This window comes from Gigantopelta aegis, chromosome 10, assembly GCF_016097555.1.
Source record: "Gigantopelta aegis isolate Gae_Host chromosome 10, Gae_host_genome, whole genome shotgun sequence".
Taxonomy (NCBI): domain Eukaryota; kingdom Metazoa; phylum Mollusca; class Gastropoda; order Neomphalida; family Peltospiridae; genus Gigantopelta; species Gigantopelta aegis.
Genome location: NC_054708.1, coordinates 65,052,669 through 65,070,940, shown reverse-complemented (window position 1 = coordinate 65,070,940; position 18,272 = coordinate 65,052,669). Strand labels below are relative to the sequence as shown.

Genomic DNA, 18,272 nt, shown 5'->3' with positions numbered 1-18,272 from the left:
TGACAATTTGTCATAGATTAGGGCAAACCCAAAATATGACAGTTTATTATAGATTAGGGCAAACCCAGAATATGACAGTTTGACATAGATTAGGGCAAACCCAGAATATGACAGTTTGTTATAGATTAGGGCAAACCCAGAATAGAACAGTTTGTTATAGATTAGGGCAAACCCAGGATAGGACAGTTAGTTATATATTAGGGCAAACCTAGAATATGACAGTTTATTATATATTAGGGCAAACCCAAATTAGAACAGTTTGTCATAGATTAGGGCAAACCCAATATAGAGTCAGTGATGCCACATGTATTCCAAAAAATAAGATATTTCTTTTTTCGAGTGATTTGTCTTTATTGTATATACACATGTACATAACAAACAAGAATGTAAACATTGTAAATAGAAATAAATGTAAATGTATAAATAAATAAAATAATAGGCAATTGCATAAAATGTTTTGAGCAAGCACACCCTTGTGTAGTTACACACATACACGCTCACACGCACGCGCACTCATATATACTCACGCACATCACACACCAGTTCGACCAATGTGTAATTCCATTAATTATTCGGCTTATCACGTCACAGATATTCGCTTTTCATTCTTGTATAGTTATGATTACTGGTGCGTTCTAAATCTACTGTGGGTGGAAATAATGCGCCCTATGTTATACTAAGAGCTAAGTGTAATTAGACAAAATCTACAAAGCTAACTATCGAAAAGGAAAATTGTTAACCAATGAATAAATCTCATAAATATGATTCATTCCTTTGACATAATATACTAAGTATTGTAAACTCATAGCTACCTTATCAAAACGTACAATACTTGTAATTGGCAGCTTAATTACAAAACTGTTTCTGACATTTTGTAACGGACATCTTTTTTATAAAAATGTAATAACTGTAACATAGCTTCGTTGTTAAAATGTCTCTTATATTATGGAATAAATATCTTCGTTAGTAAACTGTTTCTGATACTTTTAACCAATTGTTTTGTTATTAAAGTGTTTCAAATACTTTGTAACTGAAATCTTCATTAATAAAATGTTATAATACTTTGTAACTGATAGCTTCATTATTAAAATGTTATAATACTTAGTAACTTAAATCTTTATTAGCTCTTTTTAAATCCAAGCTTCAGTATTATAATATGTAACCTTTTTTCTCCATTGTGCAGAGATACGGCCTTGATCGTTCAGATTTATGGAATTATGTAAATCATAGTTCAGTTATTAACCTGTTTACTCGCACTTAATGTGACTTGCATTTCCATAATTAAATTATGTTACAAAGGTGACAAACAGTATCTTCGTTACTATGTGACACGTTTCAGAGATTCCGTGCGACACTGGTCTCCAAACTAAGTGATACGTTTCAGAGATTCCGTGCGACACTGTTCTCCAAACTAAGTGACACGTTTCAGAGATTCCGTGCGACACTGTTCTCCAAACTAATTGACACGTTTCAGAGATTCAGTGCGACACTGGTCTCCAAACTAAGTGACACGTTTCAGAGATTCAGTGCGACACTGGTCTCCAAACTAAGTGACACGTTTCAGTGATTCAGTGCGACACAGGTCTCCATCCGAAGCTGTATGACAAAAGGGATGACCTTTCAGTTCTGCTCCAGCTTGTGCCTACACATCACACGTTCTAAGATACCGTATTGTATGCAAATTTCAAGTAACTGTATAACTGTCATAAATAGTTCAACAAGTTTACCACTGTGACACAAAGATCAGATCCATATTGAAACAAGAACACGAGACGACATTAAACTAACCAAAAGTTAAACGTCATAAATATATTAAATAACGATATGCAAAAAAAAAATTGTTTTTGAAGACTAAAAGATAACACGTTGGTACATATTTATCTGCTCCAGCTCATAATCTGAGAGCAGTCACGAACACATATAGACCCAAATTACCCAAATTACTTAAGTCTTCGAATTATTGGTCGATGTGTGAAGTAGATCGTAAGGTACATTTCTAAACAACTATATCTAGTTTCATGTTGACAAGAAAAACAAAGGTTTTATCTACAATATGAATATGTATATTGCAAGAGTTCAGAAATGATGGTATGTAAGTGACACTGAAATTAAAGTGATCGTAAGTTAAATCACAGCATTGCGTACCAGCAGTTGTTGGTAGTGTTCCGTTTAAATGATATTACTTTCAGGTATAAAATCGTGACTAGAATATATACTTTCAACGATATTTACTGTTGATCCAGTTGCTGTCTAATGTCCGCTTCCTTTGGAAATATAATAATTATGCATTCAATTTTGAACATAGAAGAATTGGAACACTAATTCCACTAACTTATCAATCTTGGTTTTGACATACGCTACGCCTCCATGTTTTCTTATCGATATCTTGCGATCGTTTCATAGCAACGGAGTTTTGTCTCAAATAGTAGTACTCAATGTGGAACAGTATTTAGGAATCGGAATTTCATTGCTACAAAAAGTAATTCTGACTTTTCAGAGACTTATTATACATAGCATTGGATGTCTATCAATGCGGCATCTAACGATTGCTTTAATCTTCCAGTATCACCAAACGTTCGATTCGTTTGATATGCAATCGTAGCATTCAGACTACAGAAAAGTGTGGCGATATAAAACGTCATCACACACTAAGTCCGATACAACGTATATTTATGGCTTGTGACCTGCATATGTCTTCAATGTTGACTTTAAAGTGATTAACGCCACTGAAAGTAGAGATCGGTTCTGGAATCTTTAAATTATAAGTATGCCTTAAAAGTATTGTGTTTCCAGAACATGAAGTAAAACCTTAAGTAAAACTTTTCTTTTCAAATATTTTACTGTCTTCACCCCTACAGGTCCAAATAAAATGTTTTAAATATGTATTTTTGTTACCTTCATATATATATATATATATATATAATCGAAAACAAATATATATGCACAGAAGAAAGTAGGCTTGGCCCTTGTTTTGTAGGTAAGGTTTCTTTTTGTGTTTAGTCCTAAATTCATTGTAAGAGATCTCAGTGGTTTTTGTGACATGGACATCCATTAGCGACTTGTGATTACCATTAAATGTCAAGATTCACTTTACTAAATCTGGTGTGGTTTCAGTCAGTGGTTTGTGGTCTCCACTTTAATTTCATCCTAACCCGTAAGCTTTTTCAACAGCGTCTGTTGGATCGGTTAGGCAGTCTATCGGTGGCTGGTGATCTCCAGATGTCTTCGAAGATCCACCTTCCTTTGAAAGGACCTTCCGCACTGGTTGCAAGAAAAGGGTTTGTAGCCAGAGTGTTTGCGACTGTGTGTTATCAGGTTGGAGGACTGGCTAAACGCTTTACCACAGATGGAACATTTGTGAGGCTTTTCACCTGCAAATACAACCATAAGAATTGTTAATAAAGGAAGTATGTTTGGAATGCAAAAACAAGAAAGAAAGAAAGAAAGAAAGAAAAACGAAAATCCCAATAACAACAACATAAGCAAAAATAAAGTTTTTCTGGTTTTATTTAGTGGTTAAAGAGTGAAAAGTACTCTTTATTACTCATATGGTTAAACCTATCTTGGTACATATCAAAGTGATATCGATGGCGCATCATAACCTTACAGGAAAGTCAACCAAACGAGTTGAGTGATATAAATTAAGATCGATTATGGGTAATACATAGGATATTAAACTCATTACCATTGCGTATCATGTCTATGTCCCTCGTGAAATTGTTTCATTAATCACTCGCTAAACTCGTGACAATTGAAACTTATTTCACGCGGGACATAAACATGATACGATAACGTCGAAATGGAAGCTCGTTTAATATCCTATAAATCTAAAACAGTAATTTTGATATTTCACGTTGGACCAAGACTGGCTGCTATAAATTCATGAAACAAGACTTGTTTTCTGTATTATTTAAAACGAACTTTACACAGAATAAAAATTTAAATCAATTGGACAATTGTTGAAATATAAGTGATGGACATGTTTTCTACAACAACACGCACGGCGTTAACATATCCTGCAGACTAAATGCAATAAAGTCATGAAACAAGACTGGGTTTTTTTTATATCATTTGAAAGACAATATCCTCATGACAAACTGCTATAAAGTCATGAAACAAGACTGGTTTTCTATATCATTTGAAAGACAATATCCTCAAGACAGGCTGCTATAAAGTCATGAAACAAGACTGGGTTTTTTTTATATCATTTGAAAGACAATATCCTCAAGACAAACTGCTATAAAGTCATGAAACAAGACTGGTTTTCTATATCATTTGAAAGACAATATCCTCAAGACAGGCTGCTATAAAGTCATGAAACAAGACTGGGTTTTTTTATATATCATTTGAAAGACAATATCCTCAAGACAAACTGCTATAAAGTCATGAAACAAGACTGGTTTTCTATATCATTTGAAAGACAATATCCTCAAGACAGGCTGCTATAAAGTCATGAAACAAGACTGGGTTTTTTTATATCATTTGAAAGACAATATCCTCAAGACAAACTGCTATAAAGTCATGAAACAAGACTGGTTTTCTGTATCATTTGAAAGACAATATCCTCAAGACAGGCTGCTATAAAGTCATGAAACAAGACTGGTTTTCTATATCATTTGAAAGACAATATCCTCAAGACTGGTTGCTATAAAGTCATGAAACAAGACTGGTTTTCTATATCATTTGAAAGACAATATCCTCAAGACTGGTTGCTATAAAGTCATGAAACAAGACTGGTTTTCTATATTATTTCAAAGACAATATCCTGAAGACAGGCTGTAATAAAGTCATGAAACAAGACTTGTTTTCCATATTATTATAAACACAATTTTAAATACAAATCAGACAGGATAAAAAAAAATGAACAATTACCGTAACAGATGTAATGAAGATGTTTTCAATGACAAACCACACGATGTTAAAATATCCTCACCTGTATGAATGTACGTGTGTTTCTTCATGTCTGACTTCTGGTGGAATCTCTTGCCGCAGTACGGACACGGGTAGGGTCTGGTGTCGCTGTGTATCAGCATGTGCGTCGACAGCGTCGACGATCGCTTGAATGTCTTTCCGCACTCTTTACACTGAAATAACTTTTCCCGGTTCTCGAAACCTGGGCTATCCGACAGTGGATTCTGCGCACCGCATGCATTTTCACTTCCGGTAAGACCGAATGGTACAGAATCTGGGGAGTTGCTACGCGTCAGATCGTTGCTTCTGTAGTGCACACACTGACAGGCCTGCAGACTGCTGTCGCGGTTTAGCTCTTGGAAAGGAAAGGAAAAGAGAAAGTCCGGAAGTAGTCCAATTTTTGGTATATTCTGTATGTCGTGATCGAGAGTTAGCCAGGATAGGAAGTCTCCCAGGAACTCTCGAAGGTATTTCGTCTCTTTCTTCCGAAGACACTGCAGCCGTTCATCAGATTCTGAAACAAATGTGAGAGAAAGAGAGAAAAAGTAATAAAACATACATATATATGTTTGTCAAAATCATTCATCCTTACAAGAAAGTAGAAAAACATCGATCGTTTTAATATATGCATGTATTGTTTTAGTTAGTATTTGTTGTGAACCTTAGTTTACGTTATATGAGGGAAAAAAGAAACATCAACACTACATAGGTTTCAGTCCGTGGGCCAAAATCGAAACAGGCTTCATTCTTTAAGTTGACTGCCATTCCCAGTTAAATTTGCTAGATGGTTTTATTTGATATAGTTCTACCCTTCTAGTTCATATTCCCACCTGTTGTCAATCTGGCTAATGTCCGTATCTCTATGATCACAGCAATTTGTAATGTTGGACATTTGCATAATCTAATATATGGAAAACATGCTTTGATTATAATGACACTTATTTGTTTTTCAAGTTATTTTGGGTCATGTATCAAAGCCTTTGCATATTAATGAGCTAATTAACATATTTGTAAGTAAATAATAATAATAAATGCATATATTAAATTATTAAACGTAAGACCATTGTGAGTTTAATATTAATGAGTTATGCAAAAAAAAATCAAGAAATGAGTTGGGTATCACGGTGTGCTGCATTGTGCTGCCTGTGTGTTGTGTGTTGTGCTGTTCTGTATAGGACGATATCAACTTTCACATCACTGACATTTTGTATGGTAATATTATGGTTATAACCACAAGATATCCACAAGGGGCTATAAACGTTTATTACCAGACACACCTCATTTTGCCCAGATACATCAATCTGATGGGAAGATTTCATTTAGCTTTTTCTGGTCCAATATGGACAATGAGTGTATTGTGCCACAAACAAACACTGGTCTGGTACTCTGAGGTCCCCGGAGAGTTTTCCTTTGCTCCAAGTCACTCCGAGATCGGTCTACAAGACTTTGATAGCGTTCATTTGTTATGCATGCGATATCTGGCTAGCAAATCCATATAATGGTGGCGGCTATGCTTTTAAGGATGGCTGTCAAATTTCCGAGCAGACAAAAAGCCCGCACAATGGGGAAATCTGGTTGTATTAGTTTATCATCCTCGAGGTGCCAATAATACGGGCAAGTTTTGAATATACAGTTATAGCCGCACAGATACAGATATCTCTACGGGGTTTGCATTGCAGCGCGCTGCCTCATGGGACATGGGTTTTTGACGCCATTTTGTGCAATGGCTCTTAATTTAATAATGTGGTCGCCATGAAGGGCCAACTTTAAGTGGAAGACCATTAACTCTAAATTATAAAGATTGATCCAAAGCGACTGCGATTTTGAACAATCAGTAAAAAATCTCGCTGACAAAGTTAGATAATGGGGGAGAGATTTACTGACGAGGCATAATCACATTCTAAGTGTTCGTCCTCGAGAGACTGGCACTCCAGCTCTACTGCTTTTATCGCCTTGCTGTTTTCATCTGCGCAGCGTGTTTTTCGGAATCGGTTGTTATTCAACAAGACATTAGCTTTGATGTTTGTTTAATCTTATCATGTTCTGATAACATTGCTATACCACATGTAGACATTAATCTTTATTATACACAGAATGACAATGTCTAAATGGCATGGGATTTTTTTTTTAATGAATTGATTATTAAATCTTAAGAATGAACCAAATTGAATGTTTAAAAATCCATTCACAAAATCCAATCCACAATAAAATAGCAGGAATTCATAAATATCTTTCGTAGGAACATAGTTTTCTAAAAACAAACTGTGAAGTCTGACCCTTCATTACCAAGAACCACAAGTGAAACTGGAGTCATGGTCACTAGGGACTAGTCTGGCATGAGCTCAGAGCTTCAACTTTTCGGACTGAAGATAAAATATGGATTGCGACAGACTCGTCAATTTCCGTATTCTAAATCTAAAACACGAATATTGAATTATCAACAGCGTGTCGAGAGGCTTTCGAATACATTTAATAAATAAAATTTAAAAGAGCAGGCTATCAGAAGCTGTACAGTTTACGACAATATAGCATGCACTGTTAATGTCCAACACCGCCTTTTCACGTTTTCGTTGTTGTTAGAATATGAATGTTGGATAGTGCACCTACACTCAACGATAAATATTGCATTTAGCACCTTGTTTGTTTTAGTAAAAATTCTTGCACTGGCGAGTATCTTGAGTATTTTTTATTTTGATACACGCGCACTTTCACACACGCACGGGCTCACATACGCACAAACGAACTCGCGCGAATAAGAATGTGCGTTTTATGCCCACGTATATTTGTATTTGGTAATGATTTTATATGCGTCAGTTATTGAGATAACATAGTGCCAAATAACAGATGGCTTTAATCAAGTCCAGATTTAATATTCATTCTTATTAAACAAAATACACAATGTCACTTAAACGGGGTCTCTGACCACTAAATTATATCCTGCTCACCAGTGCAACGAATATTTAACATTAGGTTTCTGTGGCTTACCTGTCTCATTGTTATACGCAGATTGGTCCATTGGGGGAGAGCAACATGTGACCTTTGACCTGTTGAAGTAGTTGGTCAGTGATGTCTTTATATCATCGTTCATTCCACCTGTGATTGGACTCTCCTTTATTGTAGCTGTCCCTTCCCTGTCTTGCATCACTTTTGTAGCATCTGAATTACACAAAACACAAACAAAATGTTGTTAGTTAAGACATAACAAATACAAAGCGAAAAGATTGTTAATGAAAAGAGCCTAACTTGTAGATTCATGGGTAGGCATATCATTGTGTTCTTTACATCGTGGCATCCACAATGGTCTACATGCATACCTTCATGTTCATTTTAGGGGACCTTCAAAATTGTTGTGCATGTTATTTAAAACTTTAGAACGACGACCATAAAGTTATTTTATTTTTAAACACTCACGAATTCATGGATTAAAGCTCACTAACTCACTCACTAAAGCCGCAACACGTTTGTACAACCCCACACTGTCCTCACTGAAGAGGCAGTACAGGCTACTGAATGTATTCCCATAAAAGCGTACTTGAACCTTAACTAGATATAGGCAGTCAAATACTATAACAAAAAATAAAGTAAGTGCAAATGCTAGTAGTAGTTAAAAGCATCCTAAAAGATTGTTTAATCAGCATTTTTTATGTGACACAAAGAATTAAAAAGTGTGTTTGTTTTGTTTAACAACACCACTAAAGCATATTGATTTATTAATCATCTGCTATTGGATATCAAACATTTGGTAATTTTGACATATAGTCTTAGAGAGGAAACCCGCTAGTAGCAAGTGATCGTTTATATGCACCATCCCACAGACAAGATTGTGCATATGACGGCTGGAACAAGAAATAGCCCACTTGGTATAGTTACATACATATACAGAGAGAGAGAGAGAGAGAGAGAGAGAGAGAGAGAGAGAGAGAGAGAGAGAGAGAGAGAGAGAGAGAGAGAGAGAGAGAGAGAGAGAGAGAGAGCGAGAGAGAGAGAGACAGACGGACAGGTGGACAGAGGGATCTTTTATATGCACCATCCCACATACCACGGTCTTTGATATCTCAGTCATTGTGCACTGGCTGAAACTAAAAATAGCCCAACGGACATAAGGCTGGTAGGTACAGAGTTCGCAGCCCGGTACCGGTTCCCACCCAGAGCGAGTTTTAACGACTTAATGGGTAAGTGTAAGACCACTACACCCTATTCTCTCTCACTAACCACTAACAACTAACCCACTGTCCTGGGCAGACACCCAGATAGCCGACATGTCCAGGACAGCGTGCTTGAACCTTAATTGGATATAAACACAAAAATAAGTTGAAATGAAGCACCTCAGACGAGTGTTCTACCGCCCAGCCAAGTCCCCCCCCCCCCCCCTCCACTCCTCCCGTTTAGAGCAGAGTGTAATGGCTTGGGATAGGAAAGCTACTACCATCACATAGGCTACTCTGTTCTGTTATAACAAGACGTTTTCCCCACCTGGGTATTACATACCAGTCGTGGAGCACTAACTGGAACACTAAAACAATGGATCCACTGAAGGGAATCGAACCTACGATCTGTCGAGCTTTAGGCGGGTAGTCATTGAGATTCATCCCGCTACTCTTTCTATTAAAAACAGGAGGTCTAATATTTGATTTTTCCTATAAACAAGCTAGTCCTGTCTTGGACTGAACACTCTGTCGACGTCAGATACTGTGTCCATAACAGGCTTGCTTGAACAATTCTCTGATGGAAGCATGCCAAACATTACCAACACCTATAACAATCCAATATATACATCAGTTTGTTCTGCGTTATGCAGTAAAGAAAGCTAACTCCGTTAAGTAGAAGGGAAACAAAACGGGTGGGTGGGTGGATGTGGGAGGACATTGTAATACAGGCTAGTTAGCGGGTTTCCTCTAAGAAACCGAGTCACATATTATCAAATGTTTGACATACAATACAAAGATTTGTTCTAAACCAGAATAATTCAACTCCTCTTTATATAAAGGATTATATGTGAAATTCGTGTGAAGAAAAACAATACTAAATAGGAATTAAATGTAATACAACACAACATAAGCTTTAAATAATTGAACAGGGCCCCGATCCATGAATCGATCTTAGCGCTAAGATCACATTAAGTGCATAACAATTAGTAAGTGACAGATAAATCGTTATGTTAAACACTATCTACAGGGTGTACACTACCAAATCAAATCCCATAGACGACAATAGTAACATATACGGCTAAAACTCCTACCTGCAACGTATCAACCGACATAAACGCCACGGATATAAATACTACAACCCCTTACACTTAAAGTGAATCAGAAAAAAATGGGGGTCAAGCTGCTCGTTTCTGAGATAACGGGTAGCGTCTATGACTACCCTAGTTTCGCACAAAATTTGAGTACTTTTTTTTACAGGTACCCCATACATGTTTCAAGCACAAGGCTACTTGACACATTGGTACTAGATGAAATAAAATTGCACATTTATTTTACCCAGATGAAACTATTATTTTTTACAACCAACACACTCACATTTATAACCAATCACAGGACTTGTGGTGTTCACTTCTCTATCAAAAGTTGCACCTCGAACTTTGACCCAGTCGGAAGTTATTTGGTATTGTACTACCTACAGACTAAGCCACATGTGTTACTCCTTAATGATCTGCAGCAAGGTTTATTTGGCATGCATTTTGATAAAGAGGAGGCAATTTTCCTCGATCACGCGGGAAATCAGATGGAAACATGGAATTCATTAAATGAGACTGAATTCCCGACATCGGGGGAGGGATTAATTTTTAAGTGTGCAAAAGTTTCATTATTATCACAAGTAACATTATAAACATATAATGTACTTTAATATGTATTATCGCAGAGGGTGTTTTAGTTGTTTGGGTGGGGGTGTTGAGTTTTTTTGGGGGCGGGGGTTAGAGGGGGTGTTTGTTGTTGTTATTTTAAAAAAAAATGTTTTGTTTTGTTTTGTACTTGTTTGTCTGTTTCTTGGGGGAGGTTGTATGTCAACCCTTCTGGTGTCGCACTGTATAAAATTGATGTTTGTTATGGCTACTGCAGTTGCCGTGGGCGTTAACATGTGAGAACGTGTGACAGTTAGGAATACACACAGTGCAACGGTTTTCACTTCAAAGAAAACTTTATACGCAGTGGGTTTTGGTGATAATCCCACAAAAGTTGATTTCCGGTACAGTCCTTTGTTTTCTCTTTAAGTTCACAAATTTTTCATTTAATATATTTTCAATTTCGGCCAGAAGAATTGATATTTAAAGCCAGTGTTTTGTGTGACAGTTTATCAGTTCTCAAATAGAGATTATTACACGAGCTTGTGTGTCGTACTGATTTTATGAAACGAGTGTCAGGATTTTTGTATTGCCCGAGCGAGAGCGATAGAAGAATCGTGACACTCGTTTCGTTAAATCAGTACCAGACACAAGCTCGTGTAATAATCTCCATAGAATACATAATATATAATGTTGTCAGTTGTAAAATATAACTGGGTATATATTTTTAAACTTTCATCGGTTAGGCAATCTGACAAAAACAGTTTGAAATAAAATCATGTGGAGTTCTCAAGTTTTGTTTCCATGAATCGAACTGCTATCAAAGTGAAGCCTTGAATGATATTGTAAAATAAGACGTGTAAAGAAAACTAATATATATATATATATATGTTATGTTAAGTATACGTCACTAACACACAAAAATAATACATGGTGTTCTCACCAACGAGTGTGTATGAAATTAATTTTATTGTTGAATTGTTGTTGCCGTCGTCGATTAATGTTCAGTGTTATGCCAGTTAAAACTTAATATTTATGAAGCAAGATCTTTTTTTTCAAGTATCTGATTTAAAACGTAGTTTACAAGCATTTTATACTGAGTCGTGGAAATCCTTTCTTTCTTTTTACTTATTTTCGTGCCTCTATCCAATTAAGGTTCAGGCACGCTGTCCTGGGCACACATCTCAGCTATCTGGGCTGTCTGTCCAAGACAGTGGGTTAATTGTTAGTTGGTTAGTGGTTAGCGAGAGAGAAAAAGATGTGGCTGTCTTACACCTACCCACTGAGTCTTAAAACTCGCTCTGGGTGGGAGCCGGTACCGAGCTACGAACCCAATATCTACCAGCCTTATGTCCAATAGCTTAACCACACCACCGAGGCCGGTCCGTAGAAATCCAATGATGTCATTATCTCGCCAAGTTCAGAATGGATACAATGATTCAAACGGGAATTTTTTTTACCTGATTTTTATATCAATTATCTGTTTTTCTCCCCCCCCCCCCACCCCCCCTTACAACAGCTGCGGTAATGAGGTCGTCAACTCAGATAAATACAGGTAATGCAGATTTAACAGGTTTTCGCATTGTTTATCTCCCACGTGTTGCATACACCGCAAATAACAGGCCATGCACTATGAACAAGAGAATTAACCAGTCCACGCACGCAGGAATAATAGGTCAATAGGATATGCCTATTGTGATTCCACGTGTCCGGTCGTAAAATCTGCGTAATTGGAAGTGAAAGTGATAGTTATACGATAGAACGTTGAAAATGAAATGACTAATTATCTAACACCTGTCACAGATCTGTTAGTCTTTTGCAACTGAAAACGTTTTAACAAATGAAACGACACAGAGGCAGATGCAAGGTAGGGTGGGGGTGGGCTGAGGTGGGGAGCAGGGGACTCGTGCCCTGCTCCCAAATAAATTAAAGTGCCTCTCTTTTTCTGACATTGTCTAGCCCTTTTTATGAGTTGGTCCACCTACCTTTTCCCTTAATCTTCCTTAAAAATTGTTCCTGTATCCGCCCCTGGCAGACACATACTAGTGTATATATACATATATATGACAACACAGGCGTATAAAATATGGATTCTATGTTCAATATCTAGCCTCGACGACTGAAAAGAACCTGAACAATTTTCAAGGTAAATACACACATTCGTTGAGCTTTTTCATTGCTTGACGAAAGTACGTCAATGTAGTTGTCATTAAGCCTTAATTTAGCCTTCCTTTAATTGTTTGCTACTAAATGGATGAATCGGCCAATTTGTTTAATCTGCATGCTATTTTTATGCAGTAAGTAGTGCACCTTAAATACCGTATATTATGGCATGTCGAAATTTCAGTGGTAAATCCCCCCCCCCCCCTCCCCCATCTCGTAAAGTTGTATCTCATTGGTCTATGTTTGACACTCAGCCACTTACTCAATAAAACACACAAGAATGGCAATACTGTATGCTTTTAACTTTCATAATCTCATAAATGTGACAGCAACTAAAGGAATGTCTCTTTAACGGTATATCAACGTCAGCTGGGTGTCATAATACGATCATTCTCACACTTAGTATAGAATGCCAGACAGGATATCCACTGCAGAGATTGGGGGCGGAACAGAGTGCTGGCTGAGGTGCTAAAGGTCGTCGGATCGATCGACCTTAGTCCCAACCATGCCCCGTATCTGGTACCTCAAAGGTTGCGGTACGTACTGTCCTTTTTATGGAATAAGTGCATATTAAAGATCCAGTGCAGGTTGGGGTTTTTTGGTTGTTGTTTTTTGTATGTGTATGTAACTATACCAAGTGGGCTATTTCTCATACCAGCCAGTGCACCACAACTGGTTTATCAAAGGCCGTAGTATGCACAATCTTGTCTGTGGGATATTGCATATAACGATCACTTGCTACTAATAAAAAATGTACCGTGTTTCCTCTGTAAGAATATATGTAAAAATTACCAAATGTTTGACATCCAATAGCTGATGAGTAGTAAATCAATGTGTTCTAGTGGTGTCGTTAAACAAAACAAACTTTTATACCAAGTGCTAAAATAACTGTCAAATAGCCGTAGTTTAAAATGTGCTGATGTGTCGTTAAAAAAAAATATCCCGTTCGTTTCTACTGAAGGAACATATTAACTTTCCAAAAAACACATGAAATAATGATTGATTGATTGACTGATTGAATGAATGAATAAATGCTTGAATGACTGACTGAATGAATGAATGAATGGCAATTGGAATTGCTGTCCCTGTTAGCGTAATGACTTAAACCATCGGCAAGTTAGTTTAAAGGCGCGGTGAGGATGTACAGGACCACAATATTAACATCACTCTCACCAATCACCAGGAACTGGATATAAACATGAATTCGGATAAAACTCTGTGTAGAAAGCACAACAGTTAGGGGACGCTTACAAGTACTGATGATCTCACGAGCGTAAAACCCGTTATTTATAGATATATACCCCGCCCCCTCCTAAAACGCGTACATGTAAAATATTGCTTTTACCAGGAATTATTTTCACCCATATTTTTGTTTGCTTTAACAGTCCGTATTAACGTTTTTTTCTCTGAAGTACGATTTGTACGCTCGTGAAAATGTTAGTAATTATAAACAATCCAAAAACAAAAACAAAAATAAAAACAAAAACAAAAAACACATTAAAATTCATCGCAAAAAGTTGGTTTCTATTAAAACATTTTAACACCAGTCGTAGATGGAATTTGTATTGATCAATCACACTTCGACTAGCACAAGATAATTTCAACTGTAATTTTATAATAAAGAAAGAAAGACATGTTTTATTTAACGACGCACTTAACACATTTTATTTACGGTTATATGGCGTCAAACATATGGTTACGGACAACACAAAAACGAGAGAGGAAACCCGCCGTCGCCACTTCATGGGCTACTCTTTCCGATTAGCAGCAAGGTATCTTTTATATGCACCATCTCACAGACAGGGTAGTACATACCACAGCCTTTGTTACACCAGTTGTGAAGCACTGGCTGGTAACGAGAAATAGCCCAAATGAGCCCATTGATGGGGATCGATCTCACATCGACCGCGCATCGAACGAACGCTGTACCACTGAGCTACGTCCCGCCCCTTAATTTTATAATACTTTAACAGGTAATTTTGAAATGAATTTTAAAATCATATTGGGACATAACCAATGATGCGGTAAAAGTATGATATTTTAATTTTAATTAAATCTCACAGAATATTTAGTCTAGTAATTTCAGGCAATCTATTCTGTAAAGTATCTGATTCATACAGTTCAAGTTAAATGAAAATGGCGTGATTTTCTTTTCTCTTCTTTTTATGATGATTAAATAGTTTTTCGCATTCAGTAATAAATAATTTACAAGTTGGATGGTTCGTTTATTTTCTGTTTTAAGTTACGAGGAAAAATCATGTTATAAAGTAAATTTGTATGTACGTATACGTGTATGTTATTATTATAAATTGTTTTATCTTTGCTTAAAAGAAGAATGACATTATATACAGAACAACAGACTGTTTAACATACATGTACCTAAAAGTCATAAAACAAAGAGTTGTAGAGCCATAATAGCAGCTTCCTTCTCACCAATCACCAAGATATAAGCACAAATTCTGACAGGCGGCAAATTCACCCACCCATCCATATTATATTCATCTTAGTTTTTCTGTTAATGAATATTGTTGTTATGTATTAGAAAAAAAAGAGAGAAATAATTAATGTTAAAAATACTTTTTAAGAAATCGTGAAAATTGATATTTTTGTTGTTTTTGTAATTGTTTTCACTTACTTAATTTGTGCATTTACCATAGTTTGACGCCCAATAGCTGATGTATTTTTCGTGCTGGGGTGTCGTTAAACATTCATTCATTCGTTTTGTAATTGTATTTTTAATTTTATTATTTCATAAATAATAATTTAAAAACAAAATAAAAACACTTACCTGTCCTTACTTCTCTTGAAATGGTCGATTCCGTGTGTGGAACCGACAGTCCTGGAACCCCAGCCCAGTGCGACCTCGACTTTTTAATCATAAAAGACCTCGGCATGGCTTCTTCCGTCAACTGTCACCTGCCAACTGAAGACTCCTTCATTCATTCGCGATCGGCGGATCAGTGCACGCGCAGTGATTGGCGTCGTCTGCTTGAGCTGTCTTGCAGGCGGCACGAGATTTTAAATATTAAAGTAACGCCATCTGGTGCCCACCACCGGTAACAACTGATGCATGGCATTGTCTAAGCTTATTGATATCGTTAGTGATCCTGACATTTATTACAGCTATCATGCATTCCGGCAATGTTCGGCGAGCGACCGGCGATTGTGTTAAAGCGGATTACAGCCATCATTTCTCTCTTTTGTGTTTTTAGCACAGCCGCCCTGATACCTGGAGATTACAGACCATTACTGGATGCTCTCCATGCTGTATGACACAACACACAAATACAGTAAAGAGACATTTCATGAACAATTACTGCAAACACATTTAAATGCTAAAGTACTTCACGTCATTAAAGGGGCTCTGTCAAAATTGAGTAGGCCTAATGTCGTTTGTTGCAGAAATGTTGATACATTTTGGTTAAAATGTAAACATTATATTTCATTCACACACCCATAAAATAAATCACAGCCACACAATTTCATTTAATGATTGAAATAATGTTTTGGGGAAATCTGTTTAGGATTACTGGAAGTTTGCACACAACATCTACCCATACTTCTTTGAGGTCATTTCTAAAAGACAAACAGATGGCCAAAGTACCTCTGAGAAATAGGATGGAAGGAAGGAACTGCTTTATTTAACGACACACTCAACACATTTTATTTACGGTTATATGACGTCGAACATATGGTTAAGGATACACAAATACTGAGAGAGGAAACCCGCTGTCGCCACTTCATGGGCTGCTCTTTTCGATTAGCAGCAAGAGATTTTTTTATATGCACCATCTCACTGACAGGATAACACATACCACAGCCTTTGATATAGCAGTCGTGGTACATTGGCTGGAGCGAGAAATAGCCCAATGTGCTCACGGACGGGGATCGATCCCAGACCGACCGCGCATCAAGCAAGCGCTTTACCACTGGGCTACGCCCCACCCTCTGAGAAATAGAGTAAAAACCTCTATGGATTTAGCCAGAAAATGTGACATAGATGTTTTCCTCTCTTTTGTTTCTTGTGAAAATCACGCCCAGTGGCTTCGTTTCACAGTTTGAATATTCTCGAATTAATTACGAAACGATTCTGTGTGGCATCCCTTAATTTGTAGTTATATAGTCCAGGGTTTCTGCCAGAGGGTAAAACGGGAATGGCGCCATACCAAAATAGTTTTGTAGATTTGTTTTTTTAAGTTAATCTTTTGACAAAATTAATTACTCTTATCATTATTGTATGATTTTCTTAACCTTAACCCTAAACGTAACCCGTTTTCTTTCAGGGGGAGACCTCCCATAACCTCTGTTTTCTGTGGTTGCATTCAATTCCATAGCGCTATACCCAAAAATTTATTTCTGGCAAGTACACTGTATACAATAAATAAATATAAAAATAGTAAATGTGACACCTTGGAAAGATGGAAATCTGATTTAGATCAGTAATGGAACCTACCCATAAATCATCTGTTTTGATTCGTCTTCCCCTTCCTCCTAGAAATCTCTTTTATCTTTTTTTTTATATTTTGAGTTTCAACTACTATTATTTTGAAGAAAATAACATAAATTACCCAAAGACAAACTAAGATAATAGTAAGTAAATTGCACACCTGTAGATGAACTAAGATAATAGTAAGTAAATTGCACACCTGTAGACGAACTAAGATAATAGTAAGTAAATTGTACACCTGTAGACGAACTAAGATAATAGTCAGTAAATTGCACACCTGTAAACGAACTAAGATAATAGTAAGTAAATTGGACACCTGTAGACGAACTAAGATAATAGTAAGTAAATTGCACACCTGTAGACGAACTAAGATAATAGTAAGTAAATTGCACACCTGTAGACGAACTAAGATAATAGTAAGTAAATGGCACACCTGTAGACTAACTAACATAATAGTAAAAAGCGGCATTGGGTTTGTTATTTTAATCTCTAGAGAAGTACGAATTTACTATATAATATTATAAGACCCTAATAAACCTTGAACGAATAATGTTCGGTGATTTCCTTTCAAAATCACCATTTGATAACATTCCAAAGCGTTTAAATGCACTATTTATTAAATTCGTACTGATTATAAGGGTGTATAGTACCAAATCAAATCCCATAGACGACAATAGTAACATATGTGGCTAAAACTCCTACCTGCAACGTATCAACCGACATAAACGCCACGGATATAAATACTACCACCCCTCACACTTAAAGTGAATCAGGAAACATCGGGGATCAAGCTGCTCGTTTCTGAGATAACGGGTAGCGTCTATGACTACCCTAGTTCCGCACAAAATTCGAGTACTTTTTTTCACAGGTACCCCATACATGTTTCAAGCACAAGGCAACTTGACACATTGGTACTAGATGAAATAAAATTGCATATTTTTTTTACCCAGATAAAACTATTATTTT

At 36.7% G+C, this 18,272-nt stretch overlaps 1 protein-coding gene across 1 annotated transcript; it reads right to left on the bottom strand.

Annotated features, from left to right (window-relative positions):
* Positions 1–337: 337 nt before the first annotated feature.
* Positions 338–15,846, bottom strand: LOC121384774 (zinc finger protein 626-like). The gene is made up of 4 exons (XM_041515350.1): positions 15,648–15,846; positions 7,897–8,067; positions 4,934–5,425; positions 338–3,371 (listed from the first exon to the last, which is right to left on the bottom strand). Exons 1-4 carry the CDS (start codon positions 15,751–15,753, stop codon positions 3,196–3,198), a joined length of 945 nt encoding a protein of 314 aa, XP_041371284.1. The 5' UTR covers positions 15,754–15,846; the 3' UTR covers positions 338–3,195.
* Between the last annotated feature and the right edge of the window lie 2,426 nt (positions 15,847–18,272).